Source organism: Entelurus aequoreus, linkage group LG21 (assembly GCF_033978785.1).
Source record: "Entelurus aequoreus isolate RoL-2023_Sb linkage group LG21, RoL_Eaeq_v1.1, whole genome shotgun sequence".
In the NCBI taxonomy this organism is placed as follows: domain Eukaryota; kingdom Metazoa; phylum Chordata; class Actinopteri; order Syngnathiformes; family Syngnathidae; genus Entelurus; species Entelurus aequoreus.
The window spans coordinates 34054860-34067281 of record NC_084751.1 but is presented as its reverse complement, the minus strand read 5'-3'; the positions used below and the strand labels follow the sequence as shown (position 1 = coordinate 34067281).

Here is a 12422-nt window from a genome sequence, read left to right as displayed (position 1 = left end):
AACGTTGAACATTAACGTTGTCTCAATTTACAATAATTTTGCAACATTGTTTCAGTCAGTTTTAAAGGGCATGTATGTATAATCAACGTTGTACCAATGTCTTGCGCCTGCTGGGATGTTACGACTGCGGAAATTCACGCAAATTCAACTTATCTCCGCATATTATGTGCTGTCTCAGGCTGTCTACACTAAGCCGGATAACCCCTTAAATGAATGATTATTGAGCCTAAGCCCCGTTTCAACCACACTAAACTATCGTTTAAGGTTCCCCTCCTCGGACAATTTTTTACACGGGTAAGTGCGCCGTGTATTTCTTGAATCTCCAGCTCTTAGCTTTGTATGGACTCATTGATCGTTTACAAACGATCAAAGGAAGTAACGCCATAAAGACCGCGCCCCACACAGGAAGTGAGGTCAGAAAGAACGCGCCACAGCCAGCTTTATAATAAAGCGGTTCCGTAACTTGGAGCTAACCACTGGAAATATGGAGGCGAGTCATCCAGACATGCCCGTGTTTCTCCTTCCGTCTGTACAGACGCTTGTGGAAATCACACATGAATACCTTAAGAGAAAGAGATTGCAGCTATTTGGGATACAACACTTCTCAGACGGCAAGAGAACTTTCGAATGTCGAGGTCAGCTGTGATTCTACTTACCGAAAAACTTTGTCCATTTCGTCGAAGGGGGGTCAACAAGAATGCGGGCTACCGTGGATGTGATAAAAAAAAATGTAGCGTGTGCTTTGTATTACCTGGCCGTCGAGGGAAGACTACGGAAAACGGCGAATGCTTTTGGACTGGCAAAGTAGACTGTGTCAGTTATTGTCCGCCATGTATGTCGCGGACTCAACGTCTAGGTCCAGAGTATATAAAGTCACCAAAAACTAATGGACAATGAAGGTGAAGGCTAAAGAGTGAGGAGTGTCCTGACCAGATATCTAGATCCCGAGATTGATTGTTGTAAAATGTTCTTTATTACATTGTGTACTTTCACGTATACAATAAAGATGTGATTAATTTATGATGGCTCAGGTGTGATTCACTACAATAGGGTCCCACAGCGCACTGGATTCCAGTTAATTGAATAATACCACAACACTGGATATTGTTCAGATAAGTTAAATTTAACAACTCGCACACAAAGCAACACTGGAGGTGACTATGACGTGCGCATTTTCCGCACATGCGTATTAGGTCGCTTTGCGCCGGCTGACGGAGGGGATCTTAAACGACCATTGTGTGAAGGGGCCTCAGGCATTTTAGACCACAACAATCACAAAACAGGCCCGCAAAATCCTGGAGGGGCTGAATCAGATCAAGAGTGGGCAGAAAATGTTGATGTTGGAATGGTTTTAATCGGGTGAAAATGTAATAACAAATATAATGAGTGTGTGGATGCTGTTCAGCAACAGTGAGAGCTGCAGTAAGTCCTTAGATTGTTAAACTAAAAATGCAAATATGAAATTACTGTATAGATAATGTATTTGTGTATCTTACAGCACATGTCGTGTAAGGACATTGTCTTCTTTGGCCTCATTTTCCTTCTGCTCTCTCATATGTGATGGTTTTGAAAATTGAGGTTGAAGCACTGCACGCCCATCCCCCTCAATTTTCCTTCCACGCCTACCGGAGAGAGGACCCATGATGCTTCACCACGGGTCCTTCCTCCTCTCTGCCTTTCTACACCTCTACCAATCCCAACCCAGCTTCACCTCAGCCAAACAGAGCGCAGGTGTTGCATCCCGGCACTACTTCGTACCAAGTGTGTTCTGGAAAACACAATAAGAGCGTGAATGTACAGTACTTGTATTTATCCGTTATGTAAGTACCAAGTAACAATACATTATTGATTGCATGCAGGATATTTCCAACGTGCAATATTTTGCTAGTTTAGATCTCAGCAAAACACAAACACCTACATAGTTTGGGAGGGTCAAATTGGACAGAATGAACTAATTGATAATTCTTAAAATAATTACTTACTGTAGATGTGTCAATTTAATGTAAAATTCCATCCATCCATCCATTTTCTTCCACGTATCCCTTTCGGGTCGCAGGGGGTGCTTGAGCCTATCTAATGTAAAATTATATATATATATATATATATATATATATATATATATATATATATATATATATATATATATATATATATATATATATATATATATATATATATATATATATATATATATATATATATACATATATATGTATATATATATATACAGTGTTTCCCATAAACTGCCAAGATACCTGTGGCCTTAATTGTGGTTCTTACAAAAAATATATCTTATAAAATATAAAAGCTAAAATGTCTCTTAAAGCTCTGCCCCTTTAATTAGTGCATACTAAATAATTTAACTTTAGCCTACTACTACAACCATATTATTTACCAGCAACATAAAATAAAACAGAGGCAGAGGTGTCCTGCCAAATAAACAGAAAACAGTAGTGGTCAAATACAAATAAGGCAACAGGAGAAGTATCCTACACTTCTCTTTTGTAAAGTAAATCTGAACAGCCTATATGGGCATCTACATCAACTATATGATTTTCCTGTGAAGCTGGACAGGACAACAACAACAACAAAAAAAAAGTATTTTTATTTTTTTTATTTGTGGCGGACGTAATTCTTTCGTGGCGGGCCGCCACAAATAAATGAATGTGTGGGAAACACTGAGATATATATATATATATATATATATATATATATATATATATATATATATATATATATATATATATATATATATATATATATATATATATATATATATATATATATATATATATATATATATATATATATATATATATATATATATATATATATATATTCATTTATTTATTTGACTACTGAATGAATCATTTATATATACAGTATATATATAAAATATACTTTTTACATCTATATACTGTATATATTTTTAATATATTCAGTACAGGCCAAAAGTTTGGACAGACCTTTTCATTCAGTGTGTTTTCTATATTTTCATGACTATTTACATTGTAGATTGTCACTGAAGGGGCAGCACGGTGGAACAGGGGTTAGTGCACGTGCCTCACAATACGAAGGTCCTGAGTAGTCCTGGGTTCGATCCTGCGTTCGGGATCTTTCTGCGTGGAGTTTGCATGTTCTCCCCGTGACTGTGTGGGTTCCCTCCGGGTACTCCGGCTTCCTCCCACCTCCAAAGACATGCACCTGGGGATAGGTTGATTGGCAACACTAAATTGGCCCTAGTGTGTGAATGTGAGTGTGAATGTTGTCTGTCTATCTGTGTTGGCCCTGCGATGAGGTGGCGACTTATCCAGGGTGTACCCCGCCTTCCGCCCGAATGCAGCTGAGATAGGCTCCAGCATCCCCCGCGACCCCAAAAGGGACAAGCGGTAGAAAAATGGATAAATGGATTATTTAGGTGTTATGTACTTAATTTGATGTCTTCTTTCATTTTTGTCCAACTAAATTTTTTTAAATGTTTTACATTTGCATGACACTTAAAAACATTCAAATATGACTTTAAACATTACTGCTACTGTTAAGAGACTTCAGTTTAGTGATAATCAAGGATTAACAATACGTATACATAATACATATTATTTCAAATAAAATCAAAATTGGGGCCTTACGCGTTGTCGGTCAATACTACGAAATAACGAAGAGAGCGCTATCGACAAACTTGTCTCCAGCAAGGGAGAAATTCTCAATTCGATTAGGAACTTTGCAGAAGCCTGAAGTGCACACCTGTTGGCAGTCAATCCTTGAAATGACATACAGTCATTACTGTAAATTACATTTTGCTCATATTGCTTCGCAAGACATGCTAGCATCGGGAGTTCGTCCTCCATATATTCAGCTTCAAAAAGATAAGGTTGTGAGTCCTCACTTGTATAAAAGATTAGCAAACGCAAGTTTGTTGCCCGAAGTAGGAACACTCGCCTTTGTTGCCGGAACAATATTGGAAATCTGAGAACACTTTAAACATGTGTAGGTTGTTCAGTATTAGTGAAAGAAATTCCTAAAATGCCGTAGAAATGGGTCAAAGCTAAACACAATACAAACACTGTGTTACAGTCAATTAGGGGCATCCTAAATAGCATTATTAAAAATGGTGCTAAGAAGGACTATCCTAAATACTTCTCAGATGGAAATGTAAAAAATGACAATGTGAACAAAGTAGTTTAAAGCTTCAATAAGTACTTTGTGAACATTGGACCAAATCTGGAGGAAAAGATTCCAGATTTTAACTTGAATGACACCAGAGATAGAAACCCCAACTCTATGTTCCTCGAAAGAGTGACAAAAGAGGAAATAATCAATATTGTGAAAAAAGGTCAATCCAAGACCTCAACTGATTGTAACAGATTTGATATGGAAACGATAAAGAAGGTTATTGAACAGATTTCAGAACCTTTAACATATATCAGCAACCTTTCATTTCAAACAGGCAAATTCCAAACAAAACGAAAAAAGCAAAAGTCGTACCATGTTATTAGACTGGGGACAAACACCGGTTTATAAACTACAGAATTGTTTCTCTACTTCCACAATTCTCAAAAATTATTGAAAAACTGTTTAACAACAGATTAGACAAATTCATAAATAAAAATTAAACACTCACAGACAACCAATGTGGATACAGAGCCAACATCTCAACATCAATGGCATTAATCAAAATAACAGAGGAGACAACCAATGCAATGGATAGCAAAAAATGTGCGGCTGCAGTGTTTATGGATTTAATAAAAGCATTTGACACAATTAATCACAGCATCTTAATAAACAAATTATAAGATACTTAACCAACAGGAAGCAGTACGTGAAGATAGACAAACACAAAACAATTCCCTGGGGAAAGGGAAGTCTGGGCTTCTCTACTGAGGCTGCTGCCCTTGAGACCCAACCTCGGATAAGTGGAAGAAGATGGATGGATGGATCTTTTTAAGTAAATGTTTGGCCCAATTGTAACTTAAGGACGACTTATGCCCTCAACTCTTTCTACTCTGTAAACTATGTAGAATAGCGCATTATATAGCAATACTTTAACTTATCGTGACTCAGGTGTTGTTATAAGTATCGTAAAGTCTTTGCCAATACCCAGCTCTAGTCCGTTTATGTCAACAACTAGGGATGTCCTGCCGATATTATCGGCCGATAAATGCGTTAAAATGTAATATCGGAAATTATCGGTATCGTTTTTTTTATTATCTGTATCGGGTTTTTTTTTTTGTTTTTGTTTTTTTATTAAATCAACATAAAAAACCCAAGATACACTTACAATTAGTGCACCAACCCAAAAAACCTCCCTCCCCCCATTTCTTTCTGTTATCAATATTCTGGTTCCTACATTATATATCAATATATATCAATACAGTCTGCAAGGGATACAGTCTGTAAGCACACATGATTGTGCGTGCTGCTGGTCCACTAATAGTACTAACCTTTAACAGTTAATTTTACTCATTTTCATTAATTACTAGTTTCTATGTAACTGTTTTTATATTGTTTTACTTTCTTTTTTATTCAAGAAAATGTTTTTAATTTAGTTATCTTATTTTATTATTATTTTTAAAAAGTACCTTATCTTCACCATACATGGTTGTCTAAATTAGGCATAATAATGTGTTAATTCCACGACTGCATATATCGGTTGATATCGGTATCGGTTGATATCGGTATCGGTAATTAAAGAGTTGGACAATATCGGAATATCGGATATCAGCAAAAAGCCATTATCGGACATCCCTATCAACAACCCATCTATTCCGATCAACTTATAAGGCTGGGTAACAAGTTTTTCTTATTACTAAAAAGTGCCCGCTTCAGTTGACACCCACATACACAGTAAACCGCTGTTGTCAAAACAACATTTGAGTTAATTCTAGAGATGTCCGATAATATCGGACTGCCGATATTATCGGCCGATAAATGCTTTAAAATGTAATATCGTAAATTATCGGTATCGGTTTCAAAAAGTAAAATGTATGACTTTTTAAAACGCCGCTGTACGGAGTGGTACACAGACATAGGGAGAAGTACAGAGCGCCAATAAACCTTAAAGGCACTTAAAGGCTTTTCACACACACAAGTGAATGCAAGGCATACTTGGTCAACAGCCATACAGGTCACACTGAGGGTAGCCGTATAAACAACTTTAACACTGTTACAAATATGCGCCACACTGTGAACCCACACCAAACAAGAATGACAAACACATTTCGGGAGAACATCCACACCGTAACACAACATAAACACAACAGAACAAATACCCAGAACCCCTTGCAGCGCTAACTCTTACGGGACGCTACAATATACACCCCCCGCTACCCCCCACAGCCCCCCCCGCCCCCCCACCTCAACCCGGGCCCCTCCCCCACCCCCCAACCCCGCCCACCTCAACCTCCTCATGCTCTCTCAGGGAGAGCATGTCCCAAATTCCAAGCTGCTGTTTTGAGGCATGTTAAAAAAAATTATGCACTTTGTGACTTCAATAATAAATATGGCAGTGCCATGTTGGCATTTTTTTCCATAACTTGAGCTGATTTATTTTGGAAAACCTTGTTACATTGTTAAATGCATCCAGCGGGGCATCACAACAAAATTAGGCATAATAATGTGTTAATTCCACGACTGTATATATCGGTATCGGTTGATATCGGAATCGGTAATTAAGAGTTGGACAATATCAGAATATCTGATATCGGCAAAAAAAGCCATTATCGGACATCTTTACTAAAAACTTTATGGACAGACCGCCTTAAAAAACGGAATGGATTTTTTTTTTTTTTTTGCTGATTGAGACACCCAGAATGTACATGAAAATAAAGAATGTGGGATTTACAATATTAACTATAAACGATAAAACACTGAATATTGACAACATATGAACAATTTAAAAATTAACCCAAAATGTTGAGTTAAAATAACTCAAATAAGGGATTCGTCCTTTTCTGAACCAGCAGTTGGGTTCAAATTGGGTTATTTTTTAACCCAACATTTTTTAGTGTGTACCCTAAGATTTTTTGTTACAATAATAAAATAAAAAAATTTGTGGTCCCCTTTATTTAGAAAAGTCTCGAAAAGTATCGAAATACATTTTGGTACCGGTACCAAAATATTGGTATCGGGACAACACTGCAATACTATTAAAACCTCTAAATTGATATCATTGATATATCACAACCCTACTACTTAACATATTTTATTTTTATATCATGCTGGTTACTTAACACAGGGCATGCAGAAGTTAGTCGCTGAGAATAATCGCCCAATTCTCTCTCAGGGCAACACGGAGACGCTAATGCATGCTTTTATTACAAGTCGTTTAGATGATTGTAACGCCCTGCTTTCTGGTCTTCCTAAAAGGTTATTGCACCTTTACATCCATCCATTCATTTTCTACCGCTTGTCCCTTTAGGGGTCGCGTGGGGTGCTGGAGCCTATCTCAGCTGCATTTGGGCGGTAGGCGGGGTACACCCTGGACAAGTCGCCACCTCATTACAGGGCCAACACAGATAGACAGACAACATTCACACTCACATTCACACACTAGGGCCAATTTAGTGTTGCCAGTCAGCCTATCCCCAGGTGCATGTCTTTGGAGGTGGGAGGAAGCCTCCAAAATTCAGCGGCACATGTCCTGATGAAGACCAGAAGGCGGGCTCACATTACACCAGTTTTAAAATCTCTGTATTGACTCCCCGTGTGTTTCAGGATCCATTTTAAGGTTCTGCTTTAGGTTTATAAATGTTTTTATGGTTTTTTATGGTATTGGGCCTTCTTATCTTTCAGATTTTCTTTTACCCAATGAATCTTCCCAGGCACTGAGATTCTCCATCATCTCCTAATTATTCCAAAAGTCAGGACACAAAGTCACGGGATGGCATCTTTCCACCATTATGGAACAGCTTGCCGGAGGACCTCAGGGCTGCAGAGAACGTTCATGTTTTTAAGAGCAGACTTAAGACCCACCTTTTTGATTTTGCTTTTACCTGAAAATAATTATTGTATTGAAGTAATCTATCCTATTAGTTATGCAAGATTTTATTTAGTTCTATTTATTTATTATTTATCTACTGTATATATATATATATATATATATATATTTATTTATTTATTTATTTATTTTTTTCTTGTTTGTTTGTTTTTTGTTTCTATTAATCTTCATATGTCTCACTTGTATTTTATTCTTTATCCCTACACATGGTTCTTACTATTTTACAAGTTTTATTATTTTTATTTTCCAACGTTCCTCAGATGAGCCATCTGCCTCAGGGGTTATCGGCCGTGCTTGTGGGGGTGCTTTTGTGTCAGCCTCCTGGTGGCCATGGTTTGATCAATCAATCAATCAATCAATCAATCAATCAATCAATGTTTATTTATATAGCCCTGAATCACAAGTGTCTCAAAGGGCTGCACAAGCCACAACGACATCCTCGGTTCAGAGCCCACATCAGGGCAAGGAAAAACTCAACCGAGTGGGATGACAATGAGAAACCTTGGAGAGGACCGCAGATGTGGGTGACACCCCCTCCCCTCTAGGGGAGACCAGTGCAATGGACGTCGAGTGGGTCCAGCATAATATTGTGAAAGTCCAGTCCATAGTGGATCTAACATAATAGTGAGAGTGCAGTCCATAGTGGGGCCAGCAGGAGACCATCCCGAGCAATGACCTCCTGAGGGTAGCCGTATAAACAACTTTAACACTGTTACAAATATGCGCCACACTGTGAACCCACACCAAACAAGAATGACAAACACATTTCGGGAGAACATCCGCACCGTAACACAACATAAACACAACAGAACAAATACCCAGAACCCCTTGCAGCACTAACTCTTCCGGGACGCTACAATATACACCACCTGCTACCACCAAACCCCGCCCCCCCAACCCCGCCCACCTCAACAACCCCCCCCCCCCTCCAATCTCCCGAATTCGGAGGTCTCAAGGTTGGCAAGTATGCTCTAGTATACTCTGGACTGAAGCTGTGTGCCTTCATTGTTTTTGTAGCTGTTGTTTTGAGGCATGTTTAAAAAAAATAAAAAATAATGCACTTTGTGAAAGTCAAAGTATAGTATTTCCCATAGTTGTAGTAGGTATCAGGTTTATCTCAGGGAGAGCATGTCCCAAATTCCAAGCTGCTGTTTTGAGGCATGTTAAAAAAAATTATGCACTTTGTGACTTCAATAATAAATATGGCAGTACTATGTTGGCACTTTTTTCCATAACTGGAGTTGAAGTTGTTCTCTTATTTTGGAAAACCTTGTTTTTGATTGATTGATTGAAACTTGTATTAGTAGATTGCACAGTACAGTACATATTCCGTATAATTGACCACTAAATGGTAACACCCGAATAAGTTTTTCAACTTGTTTAAGTCGGGGTCCACGTTAATCAATTCATGGTCTCGATTACTGTAACGTATTATTTTCGGGCCTCCCTATGTCTAGCATTAAAAGATTACAGTTGGTACAAAATGCAGCTGCTAGACTCTTGACAAGAAGAAGAAAGTTTGATCATATTACGCCTGTACTGGCTCACCTGCACTGGCTTCCTGTGCACTTAAGATGCGACTTTAAGGTTTTACTACTTACGTATAAAATACTACACGGTCTAGCTTCATCCTATCTTGCCGATTGTATTGTACCATATGTCCTGGCAAGAAATCTGCGTTCAAAGAACTCCGGCTTATTAGTGAATCCCAGAGACCCAAAAAAGTCTACGGGCTATAGAGCGTTTTCTATTCGGGCTCTAGTACTCTGGAATGTCCTCCCGGTAACAGTTAGAGATGCTACCTCAGTAAAAGCATTTAAGTCCCATCTTAAAACTAATTTGTATACTCTAGCCTTTAAATAGACCCCCTTTTTAGACCAGTTGATCTGCCGTTTCTTTTCTTTTCTCCTCTGCACAGGTCCGGTGGCCATGGATGAAGTGCTGGCTGTCCAGAGTCGGGACCCAGGGTGGACCGCTCACCTGTGCATCGGTTGGGGACATCTCTGCGCTGCTGACCCGTCTCCGCTCGGGATGGTCTCCTGCTGGCCCGACTATGGACTGGACTCTCACTATTATGTTAGATCCACTATGGACTGGACTTTCACAATATTATACTAGACCCACTCGACGTCCATTGCATCCGGTCTCCCTTGAGGGGCGAGGAATCACCCACATCTGCGGTCCTCTCCAAGGTTTCTCATAGTCATTCACATTGATATCCCACTGTGTTGTGAGTTTTGCCTTGCCCTTATGTGGGCTCTGAACCGAGGGTGTTGTTGTGGGTTGTGCAGCCCTTTGAGACACTTGTGATTTAGGGCTATAAAAATAAACATTGATTGATTGATTGATTGATTGTTTGATTGATTGATTGATTGAATGATTGAAGTCCCATCTTAAAACTCATTTGTATACTCTAGCCTTTAAATAGACCGCCCTTTAGACCAGTTGATCTGCCGTCTCTTTTCTGCTCTGCCCCCCCTCTCCTTCGTGGAGAGGGGGGGCACAGATTAGGTGACCACAGATGACGCGCGAGCTGTTCAAAGTCGGGACCCGGGGTGGACCACTCATCTGTGCATCAGTTGGGGACGTCTCTGCGCTGCTGACTTGCCTCCACTCAAGATGATCCCCGCTATGGACCGGACTCTCACACTATTAACTAGATCCACTCGACGTCCATCGCACCGGTTCCCGTGGGGGGTTGGGAGGAGTCCCCACATCTGCGGTCCCCTCCAAGGTTTCTCATTGTAGCCCATTGGGTTGAGTTTTTCCTTGCCGAGGATGTCGTGGTGGCTTGTGCAGCCCTTTGAGACACTCGTGATTTAGGGCTATATAAATAAACTTTGATTGATTAATGATTGATTTATGAAAAGCGCTTTATAAATTAAGTTTATGATTGATTGATTGATTGAATAAATCTGCATCTTCATAGCCAGGTGGACACCATCACTGATCGAATCAAACACTTAAACGTCACTGTGCTGATGGTGCAGTAAACATAGATGACGTGCACGCACAAAAGGTGTGGATGCTGTTGTGGATGTTTCGCACTGCGGCCTTTAAAGCCAATTTAATGCTCCTGATACGATCCGCCATTAACGTGCTGCACAAGAGAGGCTAACGTGCGTTTTACGCATCCACCAGAGGGGTGAGGCTCTGCAGAAAACTGCAAAATCTAAGCATCCAGCAGTAACCTCAAATTACGTCATCATCATCATCATCAATAGCAATGGAATCGATGAAAAAAATAATAATTAGCTAATCAACCAATTTGCTCAGTATTTAAGGTGAGGCCATTCCACTATATTCGTATATTCTTATAAACTGCTGATTAAAGCAGATTTGAAGCTAAAATGGCGTGGAGGGATGTTTATATTCCTGACCCTATAAATTTACATTTGCGCATTGGCGCCGCAGGAGCCTCTGCAGGTTCCCTCCATCACTTCCACTAACACATGAACCACTATAACACGCCACACGCGTATTCGCACTCCGACCATTAAAGCTAATTACAAGTGAGGATAATAAAAGATTCTTACTTTCGCCGACCACCGCCTTTAATCCGATAGGTGCCATGATGGTGGGGAGTGTATGCTGGACTGCTTTCTTCCTGCTCCTGTTCGCCTCTCAGCACCGCGGAGGAGTCTCAGGAAGGCGATGTCCACATGTATCCTTCCGCGCCGTGCGCACCGCCATTGGTGTGTCATAGGCGCCGATCTACATTTCTACCAGTGGGGGCAAAAAAAAAAAAAAGAACATTCAGCGAAGTTAATATCCCATATGATTTGTGGCTTTATTATTTTCTAAAACGGACCAAACTCGCCACAAAATTAACTACAACAAGATTGATTTTTCAAAAATGACTTTAAAAGTTGAAAGTTGCCATCAATCCCACGTGGGTGCTCTGCATTTTCCGTGGGTGCTCGGCCCCGAAACACCCACTGGATCGGTGTTTTTTTTTAGCCACGCTTAACTTTCTTGGAATAGTCCATAAATGTAATATCCATACATCTATTCTTCCGCTTATCCGAGGTCGGGTCGCGGGGGCAGCAGCCTAAGCAGGGAAACCCAGACTTCCCTCTCCCCAGCCACTTCGTCCAGCTCCTCCCGGGGGATCCCGAGGCGTTCCCAGGCCAGCCAGGAGAGATAAATGTAATATAATAACGATATTTATATAATATGACATGTGCTGATGTTCACTTTGTGTTTTATATGATGGCACATATAGACTGGGAAGTAGGGGTGGTCCCTGGCTAAAATAGGGCCCTGAGCAGAATTTTATTTTGAGTCATTAAAAACAAATTCCACACTTTTTTTTATTAATATGAAACAATTTTAATACATTTTTAATAAAACTTGAATGCTTGTATTTTATTTGCTTTATTTTGGGCATATTTGCAGATGTAAGGGGGATTCTAAACAGTGGAAA

General features: G+C 39.7%; 1 protein-coding gene across 2 annotated transcripts in view; it reads right to left on the bottom strand.

Annotated features, from left to right (window-relative positions):
* LOC133638690 (syntaxin-binding protein 1) overlaps window positions 1-11665 on the bottom strand; it is a 99610-nt gene extending 87945 nt beyond the window's left edge. The window contains exon 1 of one of the 2 annotated variants that reach the window (XM_062031541.1): window positions 11533-11665. In XM_062031541.1, the coding sequence (XP_061887525.1) occupies window positions 11533-11569 (37 nt within the window). In that variant the 5' untranslated portion in view covers window positions 11570-11665. The remainder of the gene's footprint in view (window positions 1-11532) is intronic. The other variant, XM_062031542.1, reaches the window with a different exon arrangement.
* Between the last annotated feature and the right edge of the window lie 757 nt (window positions 11666-12422).